Source organism: Sphaerodactylus townsendi, linkage group LG03, assembly GCF_021028975.2.
Source record: "Sphaerodactylus townsendi isolate TG3544 linkage group LG03, MPM_Stown_v2.3, whole genome shotgun sequence".
Lineage (NCBI taxonomy): Eukaryota > Metazoa > Chordata > Lepidosauria > Squamata > Sphaerodactylidae > Sphaerodactylus > Sphaerodactylus townsendi.
In genome coordinates, this window is record NC_059427.1 from 64,412,552 (window position 1) to 64,432,926 (window position 20,375).

The 20,375-nt window shown below is 40.1% G+C and overlaps 1 protein-coding gene across 1 annotated transcript in view; it reads left to right on the forward strand.

The window, feature by feature from the left end:
• LOC125429285 (musculoskeletal embryonic nuclear protein 1-like) overlaps positions 1–20,375 on the forward strand; it is a 76,580-nt gene that overhangs the window by 44,230 nt on the left and 11,975 nt on the right. The window contains exons 5-9 of the mRNA XM_048490266.1: positions 4,630–4,742; positions 7,720–7,797; positions 11,207–11,356; positions 13,048–13,158; positions 19,223–19,238. Coding sequence (XP_048346223.1) covers positions 4,630–4,742; positions 7,720–7,797; positions 11,207–11,356; positions 13,048–13,158; positions 19,223–19,238 — 468 coding nt within the window. The remainder of the gene's footprint in view (positions 1–4,629; positions 4,743–7,719; positions 7,798–11,206; positions 11,357–13,047; positions 13,159–19,222; positions 19,239–20,375) is intronic.

Sequence of the window (20,375 nt, forward strand, 5' to 3'; positions counted from 1 at the left end):
CCAAGAGGCGGAGTGCAATTGATAAAACAATAACAACAGTAAAACACTTAAAACCACTGCAACCATAAAACATCAGCAGAACCCATAAAACAATAAAACCTGAATTTCCAAAGATGGCGGATTCCCTCACAGTCCCACAGGAGGCCAATATATCATAATGTTCAGCCCAGCTTGCCAAGTAGAAAAACCTGGCAGAACAGCTCTGTCTTGCAGGCCCTACGGAACTCATTCAGGTGCTGCAGGGCCCTGATCTCCATAGGGAGCTTGTTCCACCGAAAAGGCCCTGGCCCTCATAGAGGCTAGCCGGATATCTTTTGGGCCAGGGATCTCCAGGAGGTTCCCCTCTGAGGAGCGGAGAGGCCTAATAGGGCAATATGGAGAAAGGCGGTCTCTCAGGTATGTGGGTCCAAGACCACTCACAGCCTTAAAGGTTAAGACCAGAACCTTGAAGATGGCTCGGTACTCGATCGGCAGCCAATGCAATTGATAAAGGACAGGAGTGATATGGTCCTTGCTTGAGACTCCGGCTAGGAGTCGAGCAGCTGCATGCTGTACGAGCTTCAATTTCTGGACCAAATTCAAGGGTAGCCCGCATAGAGCAAGTTATAATAATCCATCCTAGAGGTGATCGTTGCGTGGATTACTGTGGCAAGGTCAGTGCCGAAGAGGTATGGGGCCAATTGGCGTGCCTGCCAAAGATGGTAGAAAGCAATCTGGGCAGTCCTAGAGGTCTGGGTTTCCAAGGATAACCTGGAGTCCAGAATCACGCCCAGACTGCACACCATTGAGGACAGTTGTAATCCCTCACCAGCTAATGCAGGCAATCCAAAATCAAATGGCATTTCCCCATGACCCACCCACAGAACCTCTGTCTTCACTGGGTTCAGTTTCAGCCTGCTTGCTCTCAACCATCCAGCCACAACCTCAAAACTGTGCTGGAGAGCCTCAGGGGCCGAGTGTGGACAGCCCGCCATTGTCAAGAGTAGCTGGGTGTTATCCACATACTGTTGACACCGCAGCCCATAACTCCGGACCAGCTCTAGCTTTTTCATTGATGATTTGTCTGGTTAGTGATTTTGCCACTCATGGCATTGCAGAAGTTGCAGTTTATTTGAAGTGTACAAAGTAGATTGTAGCAAAGTGAATTTGCAATTCATTGCAAAATTTAAATTATTGAACTCCTGTCAGAGGGCATTAACTAGTATGTTTTGTCTTCCTTTTTATTGAGTTAGTGCTAGAAATTGATGTATTTGAAAGTCCTTATACCGTTGTAACCTATAAGTAAGGAGTACAGTAGCTGCTTTTTCTACTTTGCTGTATATGTGCATTTATTAGTAACTGAGAAAGGTGCATGTGTGATCTTACGCAGGTGTTCATGTCAGGAAGCAAATGGCCATTTTGCCTTCCCACACTGTTTCATAAGGAAATTATATTGATAAGGAATTTTCATACTAAGTGTTGGATGGATATGGAAGGAAACATGTATTTGAACAGCAGAAACGGGTTTGCTTCAAGTGTTGGTCAGTCCTTTGATATTTAGGTTTTTAAAATAATTGGATATATTATAAATCAACATTTGGAAGACACTGACTCTGGGATTCTCAGTCATTCTTGGTTAAGTGGTTAAGACTTCCACAGCCTTGTAATATTTTAAGGTTTCTGTTTTTTGTATAATTTTGAAAACTTGTTTGAATATCAAATCATAAGTTGTACAAATCATAACTTGTGTTTAGTCACTAATTTTATTAGTCAACTGTCCCAATTAATTGCTACAACTGTCCCAACTGGTTTTTGAAGATGTGTTACTTAATCTGATGCAGGTACTTTAGAACTAGCTGGCAGTAGGTACCATCTTAAAAGAGGCAGTCTTCTTTCGCTTAATCATAGAAGGCAATACTTCTAAGATAGTGCCTCTTTAAAATATACATTTTAAAAATGTGTCTAGCATTCAGAATAATTTGATTTCTACATTGGCATATTTCTGTCGTATTGATTACAGTGTATGCAACTAAGATGTCTTGGGTAAAACATCAAGGATTCTCTTTTTGACATGCCTTATAGGGAAGCATTTTTTTTTTTTGGTACATGTGAATATTAAAAAAGACGTGGGTAAGTATTCATATTTTTAGGGCAAGTCATTTAAAAGATCGAGTGGCATTTTTAAAAATTAACTGAACTATTCTTCAATTTCTAAGTTGCTAAAAATTATCTCCCACTCAAAACAAAGGATGGATTTGTCATCATATAATTTCTTGCATGTATATGACTTCCATGGAGGAGTCATACACTGGTGAAGATTTTATGCAATAGTTTGTTTGCAGTGTATCCAATGATACAAGGCTGAATATAGATACCAATAAAGACTGGGGAAAAATAGATTCCTTTGAAATCTGGTGTTGAGGAGAATTCTAGTTCGAATCAAACCTCAGCTGTCATTAGATGTTAAAATGACTGTGCTAAGGCTGTCATACTAAAGATAAAGAGTCACCAGAAAAGTCAATAATGCTAGGAAAGAGTTACAGCAGCAGGAAAAGAGGAGGACCCAGCATTAAATGGATTGATCCTATAAAGGAAATCACAGCCCGGAGTTTGCAAGTCCTGAGCAAGGATATTTTGGAGGACATTGATTCATAGGGTTGCCATGAGTTGGAAGCAACTTGACAGCACCTAACACACACACAAAATCAGTTTTATGGTCCAATCCTCCTTTACTAGGTCAGTAAATCCAGTTGTATTATGTTGGACTCACTACTTTGTACATACATGTAATACACCATTTCAGAATCTAGAATATGAGAGTTTCAAGTCAAGTGCTGAAATGGTTTGTGGCTAGAAAATGGTTACAGATTAGATAGCTTTATAGGGAACTTCCAGGCTTCAGAGTGTTGAGTGCTGGAGACTTATGGCATCAATATAAAACTATTATAAACATCAAGACTAGCAAATATAATATCTGGTGTATGTCTTTCAAAACCTTGCCAGAAAAGGAAACAGCCAAGGTCCATTCTACATTACAGCTGCTTAAAGGTATTTGACTTTCCATTGCGGTTTCCAGGCTCAAAATTAACTTGAAAGTAGGCAGTGAAATATAAAAAGAATAGCAGCGCTCTAGATGCGCTGACACTGCATGTTGAAAGCCATAGAGCAAATTGTATTGTGCTGCAGGTTTTTAGAAAATTCATCTTGTTGCTTGGTGCTTCATTCTGTGTTTTTGTATGTGTGCATAAGAAGGAACTTTCAGCTGCCCTAAATTTTAGTATGTATTTCTCTGACTTATTCTAAGGAGTATCGTTCCCTATCTAGAAAAATGACTGTTTCATTTGCTCATGATTAAAAACACAAAAAGTGATTTCAGCTAGATCATTTAAAATAGCAATATAAATACGATAATTGAAGGGTGACTAATGTATCTTAGTAATTGGTATTGTCCTAGAAGTCTAGAGAGAAGCAAATATTGTGTCTGTCTTAAAGGAAATTACAGGCCTTTCAACTCACCTTCTGTGCCTATGAAGATAGTGAAACGAATAAAACAATTTGTGAGCACTCAGAGCAAAATTAATATGAATTATGATATATGCAACACAAACTTAATTTTCTTATTTAGCTGAAAATAACCCTGCAGTAGCATCCTATATGAGTATTCTTCAAAGAAAGTCCCAATGCCTCCAGTGTGGCTTACTCCCAAGTAAGATTGCATAGCATTGTAAGCGAAGTTTGCATAACTTGGTGAAAGTTACTAGCATGTAGGCACTTTGCCCAGTCCTGATGCAGGCTAGCTATAACTGATATTGGAGGTACATATATCGTAGATGCAGTTGTTATTTAAGCTTAGCAAGGCCTATTCTGGCCACTACCCAGTTGGCTGTCTGACTGCCTAGGAATCCTAGGAATCCTTGTTCTAATCCCTCCTAAGAAAAAGAGGCATTCAAATGTAATGCATAGTTATCTGGGCTTTAGTTTTGGGGGGTGGGGAGACAAAGTAGGTGCAGCCTGCAGAAGTCAGTGAAGAATCTGGTGAAAGTTGTACAATGTGAAGGACAAACTGCATTACCTGGAGTCCCATCCAGCTCCATGATTTTATATATAGGATACAGTGATGCCCTATCTGTAGGACTTCTGCAGTCTTTGATGTAACTCCTACTAATGAGTCATTATAGATGTAGTTAGTCTAGAAGTCAAATAAAAAACGTTATTGCACTTAGTGCAAGACATAGAGTATATGTATGATGTACAGTCCCTATCCCTTTACCAAAAATGTTTCTGAATTATTTCATTGCACTATAGCCCTTTTGCCTATGTAAACAAACCGTCCTGAATAATTCCATTTGCAGCAGGTCAGAGTGGAAGCTTTCTTGTTCTCATCAAACAGCCCATTCTATAAGGTGTGGGGAGGGCAACAACAGATAATGCGCATGTACACGCAGATGTTGGTTTTGCTCATTTTCAGGATGGTGCCTCCAGAAGCCCCTTCTCAGATGAACAGAGCTATCATGGCAGAGTGTAGATGGTTTTTAAGATTGAAGATCAACACTTTTTTGTTATGTATGATGGTGTTTTAAAACTTATGTCAGTGTGGTGGTGCCTTGCCTACCAAATGGCTGTGCTGATCATTTGTGTGCTCTTTTATAGGTGACCCGCTGCAGTGCAGTGCTTGGGTTGGCCAGTGTGCATTATACATAGTGATCATGATGTTTGAGAAAACAATCATCATTATAGTCCTCCTAATACCTCAGTGGAAAGAGGTTAGAGTCCTTAATGCATGTTTTTAATGATGGGGAAAAGTAAATATGTTGCTATGCATGCTGGTAAGTAAACAGTACTGAACCACAGCCACACAGCCCAAAAAACCCACAACAGCCAAACAAGGCATTACTTTAGCAAGACTGTCAGCAATAGACAACAACATAATGATGACTAAGAATTCACTGTCCCCTTTAAAATGTTCTTGCATTGTCAAGGCTTGATTAGCCATATGTTGATACTTTATTTTGCCCCAATGAGTAGTTGAACCATCTGTAATACACTATGTTACAGTAAATGTCAGACTCCAAATGTCAGTATTTTTGTTCATTTTAAGATCTGACGAGATCGGTAATATTTACTGCGAAATAGATATCATGTCTAGAGTACACTTTCTCTAAAAGGGAAGTACAGGCTTTCACCTTGGCTTTATTTATCCAAAGAACCTCTATTATAAAAGCTTCTATCTTGTATTTGTTTCTTGTATGAGAGAGGGAGTCCCTCAATTAGTTCTTCAGCTAAATATTTCTTTTTTTGAAATTTTTGCCTTTTTAGAAACTTTTTTAAGAAACATTTTTAGAAACTTTTGCCTTTTTGTAATAAACCTGTACAGTAAGGCTTTGTTTTGATGCTTTCTTTTAGATGTTGGTCTGTTAATTTTAATGTCTTTATTTTAGTGTCAGGCATATTCCTATGATTTCCAAATGATTAGAAATGATTGACATGAGATTGCAATCTCCCTATGATGAAGTTTTCCTTTTAGTCCTTCAAAGTTGCCAGGAACAGCTGTAACTTATTACTCTGCTATCATTGAAAGTCTTGGAAGATGGAGGAATCTGCGAGATATTTGTCTATTAAAGTATCCTTAGCAATAGACAACGTTGCCATATGGCTCCATGAGTTTCAGTTTATCCTACCCTGTTTCCCCGAAAATAAGACATCCCCTGAAAATAAGACATAGTAGAGGTTTTGCTGAAGTGCTAAATATAAAGCATCCCCCGAAAGTAAGACGTGGCGAAGTTTTTGTTTGGAAGCATCCCCGTCGACCAGAGCATGCAGCTGTGGAGCGGAAAAATAAGACATCCCCTGAAAATAAGACATAGCGCATCTTTGGGAGCAAAAATGAATATAAGACACTCTTATTTTCGGGGAAACACAGTAATAGTATCATATCTGTTAATGTCCAAGTTGATAGTTGTTGCACTTTAAAAAACTGTAGGGAGGAATGCTGAAGGAAATGCTTTACACGGGAAACCTTGCCAACTTGATATCCTAAAAATGATAACCACTAAAGTCATGGAATTTCATTATTACTTTCAGGCTTCAAGCCTTCAATCTGACCATCTTGTAATACTAGCTACTTCTTTTTCATACTGGCTTCAACAAATTTTACATTAGATAAGACAATTCTTGTTCTTAACCAAAGTTAGTTTGATATTGAGCCTGTTCTGAAGGGGTTATATCCTTTCTCCTTTTTCCTTTGACTTGCTGCACTGTTTCCTTTTACATGCATTCGTCCTCAAAGGGTGATATAGAGAATACTACACTTTTCTTATGTCCATCAGTATTTCATTCATTCTGTAGGACTTCATGATTCTCAAAGAGACTTGCCTTCTTTGTGCTTATCCTCAGTGTGAGATAGCAACTGGCAAGGCTTCTATGGGAATGAGAACTTGCATAGGTTAGGATGTATCACAAGAAAGAATCTCAAACGGCATGTGGTCCCAAGTGATGGCGTCTCCTATAAACCAGTATTAGATCTCATTCTGTGCTGCCCATACCAACCAAAACACTAGCTGTGCAGCCTGCATTTACTTGGCTAAAATAAATCTCACCCTCTCAGACGCTTCATGTTTGTTTTATCTTTGTTTTCTGCTCCTCTCACTGCCAAGCCTTGACTAGTGCAAGTTTGGAAATGGAGGATCAACTTTTCTTCTCGCTGTATTTGCATGGACCAGTAATCAGATATTAGCCCATTACTACAAAATCAACAGGACAGCTGCACCTAGTGTTCTCATTCTTGCTTAGGAAAATAGCTTCTCCTAAGAGAAGCTGAGCCTTGCCCAGTACCTGACTGTTAGACAATTAGTTAAAGTCTCCCTTGGTGCAAAAGGATGCTGCTACATTAGCTAAGGAGAGAAGTGTGCCCACATTTTCATTCCCCACATATTGGTCTGACTGTCCATACATTGCAATTAAATCAGTTTGGCTACATATCCACATGTCCCAGATTAAACCAAATTTGTCCCCCAGTGTATATTCTCTTCCCACCTGGAGACCTTCCCTCAGTCACAAGTAAGCAATCTCTCCTTTTCCATTTCCATTTGTGTGGCCTTATCCTTATCCTGAGGCCAGCTCACAATGTAAGTTACTAGTCAAGGGTTTTTTTTAAAAAAAACTTGATTTGTACCCAACCTTTATACCCTGATAGAAACCCAAACAGGCTTACAGTGTTCTCTTCTCAATTTTATTCTCACAATAATCCTGTGAGGTAGGTTAGGCTGGGAGTAAGATTGATCCAAAGTCACCCTGGAAACTTCTGTGGCGGAGTGGGGATTTGAACCTGGGCCTCCCAGATCCTAGTCCAACACACTTTCAACATGGTTAGTGTCAACCGTATGATCATGTTCCAAGAGCACATCTAGGATTACACTATTTAAGGCTTTGAAAATCAGCAGTGCAATTTTAAAAACCAAACTGTTGGTCATGTCTGGTGTTATATCACTGTACTTTGAAATTGGACATTTTTCAGGATGTCCAATTTAGTCTTTAAATCTACAGTTAAATAGGGAGCATATTTTTAGAAGCTTTTGAGCTTCACATGCCAAACAGTCAAGTTTAATGTAAAAAAGCCTGTTTTGTTCCATGAATTTTTCACGTTTACTAAACCAGTTCTGCTTATGGTACAAAAAATAAATTAAACACAAATGTGTGTGCCTGTCATTGTATTATCTTAATGTGTTCCTTTTTCTTTTGCAGGTCGCTTTGTTGAATCCTATAGAGAACCCTGATTTGGAACTGGCTATTGTCATGCTGATAGTCCCCTTCTTTGTTAATGTTGGTATAAATGAATGTTTTCTGAATATTCATTGTCTTTATTATTTTACTTGTTTACATTACTTATAGTCTGTCTCTAATTGAACTCAAGGCACATCATATAGAGTAACTCAATACAATAGGACAATGTAATAGGATTTAAATATCAGAAATCTGAAACAGCTGAAAGAAAGCATAAGCATAAACATGGCATGTTGAAAGATGCAGAAATTACATAATGGGATCCCACTTACAGCAAGAAAGTACATACTGAACACACTAGTATAGTCCCCAGTGGCTTCCTCTCTATCAAAGAATCATTCGGAACTATTTTTTTATGGTACATGTCTGTTACCTGTACACAAAAAGCCCTACTGAATAATTCCATTTGTATAATCTGGAGAAAACCAAGAAAATGGAAGCCTTCTTGACATCATTAGTCAGGCCATTTCATAAGGCGGAGGCAGCAGCATAGAATGCATGAGTACAGACAGTTGCTGAACTCGCCTACTTGCAGGGTGGCACCTGCAGAAGTCTCTGCTCAAGTGGGTATATCTTTTGTGGTGGAGTGTAGAGGGAGAGGTGGTCCTGCAGATGTGAAGGATCAAGGACTTTGAAGGACTTCAGGTTGGGCTATGGCAGAGGTCTGCAACCTGTGGCTCTCCAGATGTTCATGGACTATAAATCCCATCAGCCCCTGCTAGCATGGCCAATTGGCCAGTTGAAAAGGACTTCAGGTTGGGCTATGGCAATTGAAAAGAGTTTTTGAAAATGGTCAATTGAAAAGGACTTCAGGTTGGGCTATGGAGACAGGATAGGAAGGACTTTGTATGTGATAGCCAGAACCTTGAATTGAGCCCAACAGCTGCTGGCAGCCAATGCAATGACTTCAGAATGGAAGTAATAATCATGCCTTCCCTAGCTCCTGATGATACTCAAGCTGCAATGTTCTGTACCCAATGGAGTCTGTTAATTAACTTCAAATGGAAGACCTGTGCAGAGTGCATTACTGTAGTGTAGTCTCAATGTTATTGGATCCAGGTGGCCTGATTGACTCTAACAAGGTAGGGGGCCGTCTTCTGGGCAAGAGTTGGAAAAAAGCATTCTTTGCAGCTTCATTTATTTGCTTCTCCATCAGCAGTACTGGGCCCAGTATAATTCCTACGCTCTTAATTGAGTTCGTAAGGGTTAACTGGGAAGCAAAGTGTCCTTCAAGGACACCTTCCCAACCAGCATTATTTCTGCCTTTCTGAGATTCAGTTTCAATTTTTAAAAAACTTTGTCTCATGGAAGCACTGCAGCCAGGCAGATTTAGGATCTCTACTACATTCCTGGGAGATTTGGATCAAGAGATATAGAACTGCATAATCAGCATATTGATGACAGCCAACCACAAAGCTACAAATGATTTGTCCTAAGGGCTTTTCGTAGAGATGGAAAAGCACAGGGGATAGGATTGTACCCTGTGGAACCCCCACAAGGAAGGTCCTACACTGATGACTGAGTCTGATCCACGAGGATTGATTTGAAGCCATTCAGTACACATTCCCTGGTATCTATTTCTGTTTCCAGATGTAAGATGGCATGATCCACGGTACCAAAGATAAGTCCAGTAAGAGCACCTAAGAGACATAATTTTTGTGTACATTCAGACAGAGCTCATCAGCTAAGACCTGTAATTGGTCAGTTACTGCTCTCTCAATCACTTTTCCAAGAAAGAGCACATTAGAGTTTGACTGATATTTGGCAACAACATTTTTCTGTAAGTATTGTTTTTTAAATAGAGGACAGATAACCTTCTCAGTGAGTGGCCAAGAGAAGGTGCCCTGATTTCATGATTGATTCCTGGTAGAAACTAACGGCTTGTTGATGTGGCTCCTCCATGATTTTGTTAGCCAGGATGGGTAAGGATCCTTAGCAAACAGAGTGCAAATGTGGCGTCATTTTCATCTGAGGAGCTAGTATGGTTTAGTATGGATATTCGAAATTGTGTTTATTGTGATTAAATGCAGTGGTTTAAAAAGTAGAATGCTGTCATTTTGCCTATGGATTCATGAACATTGTACTTAATGCATGACAGGGTTATAGTCCTATTCTGATTTCTAAAAATGTTAAAAAGAAGTAGCCTTTCTACACTATGCATTATTGTATGAATAATCAAGCTAATTATCTGAAAGAAGAGAGACAGTGGTACCCTCCATCATTATGCTTTAAAATTTTAAGGCATCAGTTATCTGTTTCTTATTGCTTTGAAACCCATTCTTTTATTCCAGTTCATTTTAGATTGCAGCATATTTGAAGGACAGTTTTAAACAAATCACATCAAAGTATAAAATAAAGCTGCAACAAAGTTAAAATACCTCAATGAAGGAACTGAACTGAGGGTCTTTAACAGTCACCCAAGCCACAGTTTTATAGTATCTCTGGAAGTTGCTTATCCTTGCATATCCAAAGAGTGAATTTATTAGAATCACGAAGCATTTTTTTCTGCATCTTTTAGGACAGGTCAATTGACCAGTTGGATATTTTGTTGCTGCTTGTTTGAGTGTCTCCAAATATTCTATGAAGCCAAAAAGACTCTTGTGTTCAAGGCAAGAAACTTTTGGAGGGTGTTTGCCATTGACTGCCTATGCATGGGCTGAGAGAGTTCTGAGACAACTGTGACTGGCCCAAGGTCACCCAGCAGGCTTCATGTGGAGGAGTGGGGAATCGAACCTGGATCTCCAGATTTAGAGTCCACTGCTACACCATGCTGGCTCTTGCATCATAGAATATATTGATGAATAAAACATTTGAAGGATGTTGAAGAATAAAACATTTCTTAAATATTGGTGAACAAGACATGTGAAAGTGCAGCATCGTAATTCTAATCCAGATATAACCAGCCACTTATGCTTGAATCCACTGGAGTACTCCATGGGCAAAAGGAATTCCACCACCTGAGCATGACTTTTTCTCCTGCAGCTGCAGCCCAAAATGCTCCTTAAGATGATATCCCCTTAAAATGCTACTCTTGGGGGTGCAGGGGGTTGTTTTGGGGGAGCATTTTGGTTTGCAGTGGGAGAGAGGTATGAGAAAGTCATGTTTTTTGAGGGGGAGGTTCTTCAGCCTGCAGAAACTCCATTAGATACCAGCCTTAATTTGAGCATGACTCCAGAATGTTAACAGTAGGTTCAAGAGTCATTTTGAGAGCTTATTTTTTTAAAAAACTTCCTTGATTAGTCTTTGTTTGCTTATGCTGTTCTGCTTGTATTGAGCATCCCAAATTTTGACTTTTGGGAAAATGCAGTAATTGAACTTCAGCATTTTAGTGACCCAAATAGCATTATGTAGACTTTACTATAATAACATGAAACGTCCTTTAAATTTTACTGTTGTCTCATAGAATGAATGATGGGTGTCACTAATGCAGACCTCTCTTTTGTACCAGGCATTAATGCTCTGGGTAGTTGATAATTTCCTGATGAAAAAAGGGAAGACGAAAGCTAAGCTTGAAGAGAAAGAAGCAGGACTCGATTCAAGGAATGGAAGCAAAGTTCGGTACAGGAGAGCAGCCTCACATGAGGAGTCTGAATCAGAGGCAAGTCCTGAATATAACTCCTCATGCGCTTATCATTTACTGCTCCTTTTTTGCACCTTCAGTTTCTTTTCTTACACTTTAGTACTATCTTAAGAATCCAGTTGGACTGTTCCCTACCCCCCAGAGATCAATTAAATTGCCAGTTCTGTGCTATGAAGCCTTCCCTCTGTCGTTCTCTGACACTGAGAATTAGTTCAGTTTACTGACTTTTTGTGTGTGTGTGCTTTTAGGCCCTGTGCAACAATATTCCTGACATAAAATTATCCCTATCTGTCCATTAAACCGTCAGCTACTTAATCTTCTGGCTAATCCACACTGAAAATCTGACCAGTACTTTTGCCAAAGTTGGTTACTAATAACATTTTAATTGCTCTCACTCATCATTACAACAACTGACACATTTTGTCAGTTTTTTTTCACCATCACATCTAAAATTTAAAGAAGTTTTCGAAACTGTGGCTTGTTATCCATACATGGGTTTAATGAAAGACACTACCATGAAGGCAACTAAGGATCAAACTAATTGGGAACAGAAGAAAAAACAAATCTACTCTTCATAACTAGTAACACAGCTTACAGTGCTGGGTTTAATGGACAGAAGTGACTTGTGCTCAAGTGGGTAACATCTGAGACTGGCCATTCTCTTTGTAAATGGCTTTGTGTACACTCTAGTGTGAGATGGCAGCAGAGAATAGACAATCCATTTTTTAAAGGGAGTCATTGTTGAAATGTACAAATGTGCCCAGTCGTTCAGACAACTTTATTCAATTATGCTTCTGTTTGTACAGCTAAGAGCTTTTTGTTGGATATTTGTCAGGCATGTTGTGGCTTTTAAAAATTTTTCAAAGTTCTCTGTGTTACTAAGCAACTAAAGATCAGCTGACCCAAAGTGTTTCTTGTTATATGGTGAGAGAGATGGTTAAGATCATGGTACCTTTTAGCACTGGGACACCATTTTAGACAGTTTGAGGCCTGTCCCAGAAGGTGCAGCTAGGAAATTTCTGCTCTGCCCCATGGCCATTGACTTGTGGGGTAACACAGAATTTGATGCTGTACCCATTCTATTTAATATCCACATGAAGCCACTGGCAAAAATTATCAAAGGTTTGGGGCTACAATGTCACCAGCAAGCAGATAATATCAATTTCTATCTTTCTTTTCCACCAAATTCCAAGAATGTTGTTGATGTTTTAAACCAGTGCTTGGAGTCAGTAATGGACTGGATGAGGGTGAACAAACAATCCTGACAAGTCAGAGAGGCAGACCTGGGACTTGAGATCTCTCCTGTTTTGAATGGGGTTACATTCCCCTTGAAAAGCCAGGTTTGCAGCCTTGCTCTCTCAATCTTGACCTTTAGGAGGCAGCTGAAGACAGTTTTATTTATGATGACATGTGATTAGTTATTCTGCCTACAAGCAGTTTTACACTGTTGATTTTAATGACTGGTTTTGTAATTATTTACATTGTAAGCTGCCTTGAATCTTATAAGATTGAAAGGCTTCAAATAATTGCGATAAATATTTTAACTGAATAATAAATAACTAAAACACTTCTCATTTGATCAGTTCTTCTCTTTCAATAATTTTAAGAATCTTTTTCTTTATTTGTTTGACTTTGAATATATTTCAGGGAGGAGGGAGGGGAAATTAAAAAAACAGTCTCTCTAATTATTTGCTATAATATTTCTCTAGATCCTAATTTCAGCAGATGATGAAATGGAAGAGTCCGATGTTGAAGAAGATCATCGAAGACTTACTATTTTAAAGTCTGTTAAGAAAAAAAAGCATCGATTTGGTCTGCCTGTATGACACAGTCTACAGCCTGCAAAATTGCAGGTTTTTATGGCAGAATTTTCCATAGTCAGTGGATTTTCACCTTGCGTCAGTATGCCTGTTGCCTGGAAATTGATACAAGAAAGATCTGCAAACAATATATTCCTATTCAGTTGCACTATGGAAACACTGACCAAATATGCAAGTTTGCTGTCTTACCAAGTGTGAAAAAAAATTCCGAGCAACAAGAGAATTTGGATGTGACAGTTTGGACGAGACGGTGGAGCATCACCATTTCAGCCGTGACTTCTGAATGATGTAGTTCAAGAGATTCGGAAAGAGACATCAGGATAAGCAAAATTTGAATCAATACCTTTTATTACTAAAACTGGCTTTTGCAACTTATTCTTAGAGCAGAATAGTTTTATGAATACAAATTGTAATTTAAGATTATGTATGGGTTTATTTCTTAAAGGTACCTATGGAAGTAATAGGCAGAACAGATTTTTTTGTTTTCTTCCAAATGTTCTCTACCCTGTTCAACTTTTATATTTAAGTTATATTTTCATACTGGGATATTTAAGGATTCTCTTTGTCAGAGAAAATGATGCTGTTACTCTTTGTGTGCAGTTACAAGGTCAAAAGATTTGCAACAAAATTTTTATCCATTTTTTCTTATCATTCAAAGGAGAGTAACGTGGCAACAAAAGGGAATAACGGCCTGGTAGCCACTAGATCTATGTAGCCTTGTGTTGGAATGCTGTACAAACCTAACTGAACCAAAAGCAATTGTGTGTTAGCAGTGCTTAGTGGATTACACCACTGGTCAGTTCTGCAGTGTGGGTAAGAGTCCTGGCCCTGTGCACTTTAGCCTAAAAGCAACAAATATTAGCAATGGTTTGTCAGTTGAACAAGCTTACACAACCCTGGTTCCATACATGCAAGTTTTCTGATCCCACATCTCACTACACCAAAGCTGAAGCAACATTCCTCTTTTTTATTTTTTTTAATAACAGGACATAGCACAGTTGACCCTTCATGTGTCCTGCAACAATGAATGGTGGTGTAGCAGGAATAGTAATTCTGTTCCCTCTTAACAATGAACATTCAGGTTTTTTCCCCTCATCTTCAATAAGATTCAGTTGACTACTATAAAATGCACTGATCACTACTGCCTATTCCTTAGTTTCCTCAAGACCAAACTAACTCCATCTGGCTGACTCCCTTTTAAGTCGGAGTAAAGCAGAGGTATACTGAAGCTATTACAGTTTGCCTATTGACTTCAGCTACCCAAAGGTTATTGAAAATAACTTTCAGTGCAGTCCTTTCACATCCAACCTTACGTGACTGCCTTACCATCTGACCATTTTCCATGTTCATTTAAATCTTCTGACATGGCATAAAGCAGCAAAGGTGGTTTTCAAATAATGGGGAGAGCACATCTGTTACTTACAGGACCTGGGTAATGGACTATATTTCAAGCCTTAAGACACATTCACTGACAAAAGTTCCGAATTTTTCAGAGGTATAATTTTTTACAGTTTTTATGTGTAGTTGGTCTTAAACGTGGTAAGTTACACAGGATGCTTGTGTTGGAAGTGACTGGGCCTTAGAAGATAAGCTCTAAAGCTCTCCCTTTTTGCTAGTTCAACATAGCATGGCAGCGTTGGCCTCACATTATCCCACTGCCCATATGAGACACTTTAATGGATGTTACATTTCAGAGCTACATACTGGCCGGAGTTACTTTGCGCTGCAATATTCTTACAATATGTTGTTACTTGTTGGTGTTTGGGTTAAAAAAGAAGGGAGAGGACCCATTGTTGTCTATCTGAAACCAGATAAAGCCTCTGTTTTGAGGGGGAGTGTCCCTGATCAATTTTGCCTCCTAACTTATTAATGTTACTTTTCTCAGAATATTTGATTGTATGAATTAGTATTTGTCGAGTGTTGCACACTAAAGCAGGTTCTGTTGCGCCTATGTGAGATTCTTTTCAGTGTGTTGGAATGGTTAATAGCATTTTGGAAATTCAGGAAGACACTAGCAGATACTTGTTCAGGTGTATAATGGACTAAGGTTGGGGGAAAAACTAATTTTGTGGTAGTTAAGGTACGAATGAATGCCTGCTATTCAAATAGCACATAACTGATTGAATCCAAATTATTTTATTCATTTTCCCTTCGGTTTCTGTTATGTAAAATATCTGTTTTTTTGTTTTTGGACAGTGTGTGTGTGAGGAAGGGTATTGCTTGAAAAAACAAACAAACCCAAAGCCTTAATTGTGTTGCGGTTATTTTCATTAACTATTGTATAGAACAGCATTGGCTCCCTCCAGCAGCTTAACTCAAGATTTTAGGGATGATAAAAAATAGAAAAATGATATGTTATTTTGCTTCCAACAGAATGGTTCAATATCAGAAAGGCAGTTGTTCTAGGCATATAATGATATGACAAAATAAAGCACTATTTGCTGAAATCACAAATGGTTCAAGTACAGAGATGCACAAATTGTGTTCTTACTGAATAAAAATAGGGCAGTGAATTCCATGTAGTGTGGCTCTCTCCCAATCACTTCGCCCTTTTCTTAGCAGCTTGCTGTTTGTCCAAAATTATACTCTGAGGATCATGGGATTCTTATGGTCAAAATGTGGCACAGTACATGAGTCTCCAGTGAGGTGAATGAATTGAATGAAATCAGCACCTCTTCCTTCCTTCTGGCAGTCTTGTGTGGCAGAAAAGAATGCAGCTTCACCTGATTTCCTTTCTCGTTGCAGTTTGGCATACTAGGCTCTCTTAAGCAGGGCTTGAAAGGGATGGCCATTTTGTTATGTCCAAAGTGTCGAAGGTATACATTTGTTTGTACATGGAAGCCCTATATAGCTATCCTTTCTTACAGCCTTTGATATTAGACATATCTGCAAGAAATTGATCACATTTTTAAAAAGATTCTGGCTGGAAAGTGGGCTTGGTCAAATTCCCACTTTTGTATGTACCTCGTGTAAAAAAAAAATAATTATAAAATGGATTATATGTAGTTTTTTCCTTTCAGCTTTCTAGTTAGCTGTTGGATTTGTTACATTGCATCTAGGCCCTTTCCAAAAATCAGGAAAGATCATCTGAAAAAAAATTGGGTTTTCCTCCCTTTTAAAAGGGGTTACAAATATGTAGTGCTTCATTTTGTCTTGCAGTTAAGCAGATGAGAGTGTGCTGGCTTATTCTTCAGTGAGTTAACATCATGACAGTTTTGGAAGATGACCAAGTAGACAATATGTAAATTCACTCTCCAAACGTTGCAGTCACTTGATTGGCCAGGCTGCTAGGCATGTAAAAAGCTCATCACAAAGACGTGTACTTCAGCTTACACTTTTTAAAAAGGTGACTAACTTCTATTCCGTTCTGCACTCAAAATAGCTGTACAGTGCACTGCTCAGTTTGAAAAAAGGAGGAGCTTTCCTTGCCAAACAGATGAGAAACAGAAGTCAAATAGTTGCTGTGGATTTGCCTCTTTGGCTGATCCTGATATCAAGTGCCGAGCAATGATTATTTTGGAAATCCTGTGGTCGTTGTGCAGTTTTCATATTCTGATGTTTTAATGTCTCCTTGACTGTCTTTAAGTGAAATGCTTTATCTTAATGTAGCTAACAAAATGTGTTATAAGCTTCTCTTCAGGGAAAAGACCTCATACTCGTTGACTTACAAACTGAACTAGAACAATGCAAAGTGTTCTGTAAACTGGTTCTGGTGAGTTTTCCGGGCTGTGTGGTCTGGTGGATTTTGTTCCTAGCGTTTCGCCTGCATCTGTGGCTGGCATCTTTAGAGGTGTATCACAGAGAAAAGTCTGTTTTCACACTGTGTGAAACAGACTTCTCTCTGTGATACACCTCTGAAGATGCCAGCCACAGATGCAGGCGAAACGTTAGGAACAAAATCCACCAGACCACGGCCACACAGCCCGGAAAACCTACCACAACCAGTTGAATCCGGCCGTGAAAGCCTTCGACAATACATTGTTCTGTAAACATTCCCTCAAAGGCATGTGCTTTGTATTTTTTTTATCTATGCCTTTCTGGGAGGGAAGGGGATGGAGGGATGTTCAGACTTAACCTTCTCTGTTTTGAAAGTTGGGCATCTGTGTCTGTGCCCCTTGTGCATGGCTAATCCCAGAGCTGCAGCTTTTGTGCAAAAGTGGTAGTGAACAAACACACATCCAGCCACAGTGGATCATGAAAGACTTGCAATACATCCAGTCTTTTAAAATTTCCAGTTAAATGACTGTGAAGTACTATGGTTTTACAAAGTAAAACTGCAGTATGTTGGTTGTTGTTGTTTTTTTTAAAAAGGGATTGCCTTTATAAGAAAGGGTTTTTGTTTATTTCAAATGAGGAATGCTTGGCTTAAAAATAAGAGGGAAATATTCTCTGTGAGGTTAAAGATGTGAGCCACAATGCCCTCTGGGTCATATTATTTAACACATGGTGTTGAATTAAAATGGGAGGTTGTGATGTATTTAAATAATGGTTTACAATAAAGTTTTGACTTCATACAAATTCATCAGTTCTGGTATTCAGTTCATGACCTGCCCCTTAGCTGTAGTTAGAATGAGTTCAATTGGTGGCAGATCCTTTAAAAAAATTAAATGATGTATATTCAGAAAGGGCCACCATAATGTTTATGTCATCCATATTGGGATGGGGTTTGTTTTTGCTTTGAGATTGTATTTTGTTCCTGGCACAGAACAAGCACCTGGATCAAATGTAAAAAAAGAACAGTTCCCAGGCTACTTTATAGCTTATTCAAATTTTCATAAGAGTCTGCATAATCCGACCCCGTTTGTTCCTGGGATGCAAATGGCAAAAGAAGACGACTTCTCCCTCTGCAAGATCCATTTCAGTGTCATCAACCAAGGCAAAACTGACTTTGTCTTCAACTACTGGCACTGATAATCCTTGAAGCATAGAACTTCCACAGTTGATCACTGGTATGATAGGAAGGATACTTCCTGAAGTGACAGAATTGGATGTTTGTCCTGTTGCCTGAAGCATGAAACACAAAATATGAGCATGCTCTGTGTAATGATTAACTATTTAAAATTTGGACACAGAGGCTTAATTTTTCTGTACCACAGTCTGCTTTTAAAGGTCTCCTTAGCTTCAAAATAGCTTACCAAGAGGTTGCTTAAGAAGCAGAAGCCCCTAACTCACGTTGAGCACACAAAATAGATTGTCCTGTTTGGGTCCTGGACCAAATAAACAACCCTGCCTCACAAACGCATAACTTTTAGCATTGTACTTCTGAACCAAGTTAACCAATTGCAGAATTCAAGTAGATGTTGAATTCTCCATGATGGTTCAAACTAGAGTATATTTTAAATTATTTACCAAAGTTGATAGAAATTATTTACCAAAGTTGATAAAGCTGGAAAAAACCTCAACCCCTTGCTCAGTGCAGGATATTCACAATTACCTCCCACACCCACTCACTCGGTGAGCCCCACTCTATGCTCAGAGTTAATTTGATTTTTAACGATCAAACAAAAAACTACCTTAATATTGCCCTATTCTTGATCCAATATTGTCAGCATAACTGTAACTATAATAGGCAATAAGGAGCTCCTTACTGTGGAGAAAAGTGTTCTTTCCAATAGTGAGGTTGAGTAGATTAGAGGAGGCTTGATACAGTTTATTTTATTTATTTATTTATTTATTCGATTTGATAAACCGCCCTACCCCCGAAGGGCTCAGGGCAGTGTACAACAGCAAATAACAAGACAATAAAACAAATCGAATAGCCCCAATTAAAACAATACAAAACCTGAAAACTATTAAAACTATAGCAGCAGTAACCTACAAAAAGTGAATGATAATAAAAGGCGTCTGGGATCAAACCCCAGTGGACAAACCCTGGGTGGGAGGGGGTAGGCAGATGGTCAGATATATAGCCAGTGAGCAGGCAACAAAAGAGGGGCAGGCTCAGCAGCCGGCCCCCCCAAAAGCCCGGTGGAACAACACAGTTTTGCAGGCCCTGTGGAACTCTCCGAGGTCCCTAAAGCCAGGGCCCCAATCCTGCTGGGAGGAAGAGCTGCTCCACTGCCAGGCAGGGGGCCAAGGCAGTAAATGCCCCCTGGCTCCACGCGTGGAGACCCACCAGCCGCGACTGGGCTGGAGGGGCCGGGACGCATCAACAGACTCTCGGGCCTCTGCTGGGATCGGGAGGGATGCTAATTTCAGGACATATGGGCTAAGACAGCCCCGTAGATATGAGGGCCCCTGGCCATAAAGGGCCTTAAAGGTCAAAACCAACACCTTGTAGACAATCCGGAATTCCACTGGGAGCCATTGCCGGTATGCAATTGTACAACATGGGGTGATATGGTCTCTGGACTGGAGACCCCATGAGAAGGCGAAAGCCGACGCATTTCTGGACCAGCTTCAGTTCGGATCAGCCGCGATAGGGAAGGCCCGCCAGAGAGCTTAATTACTCATACAATCCAGCCTTGAGGTGACTGTAATGTATTGGATCACCGTGGGCCAGGTCGGTCTGGGAGAGATAGGGGCCAGTCGCCGGGCTTTCTGGCGGATGATGCAGGGAAGAAAGCAACCCGGCGTTATATGTGCAAAAGCCACCTGGGTCTCCATGGAAAGCAGGATGAATCCAGGTGGACGCCCAGGCTGGCCAATCTAATCCAGTGCGGGCCTCTGGCGTCAAAGAGACCTCTCCAGCACCGGGCGGTGCTGAAAACCCCCCCCCCCCCCTTCACGGCCCAGCCAAAGGACCTCCATCTTCATTGGATTAAGTTTTAACCTGCTCTGCTTCAACCAACCAGCAACCGCCTCCAGACAATGCTGTAGAGCCGCAGGGGCAACGGCCGTCCCCGCCTCCATCAACAGAATGAGCTGAGTGTCATCAGCCTATTGATGACAGATCAGCCCAAAGCTCCACACCAGCCGAGCAAGGGGTCGCATATAGATGTTAAATAACAGTGGAGACAACAAAGCTCCCTGAGGCACACCACAAGTAAGTGGGTGCCACTGGGAGGCCCAGTCCCCGCACCACACTTGCTATCTTCGCTCCCGGAGAAACGAGGCAAGCCACTGAAGGGCAGTGCCCCGCACCCCGGCAGCAGCCAGGCGGTGGGTCAAAAGATCGTGATCGACCACATCAAACGCTGCGGTAAGATCCAAGAGCACCAGCAGCGCTGATCCACCTCAGTCAAGCTGAGCATGGAGCGTATCTGTGACATCTAACA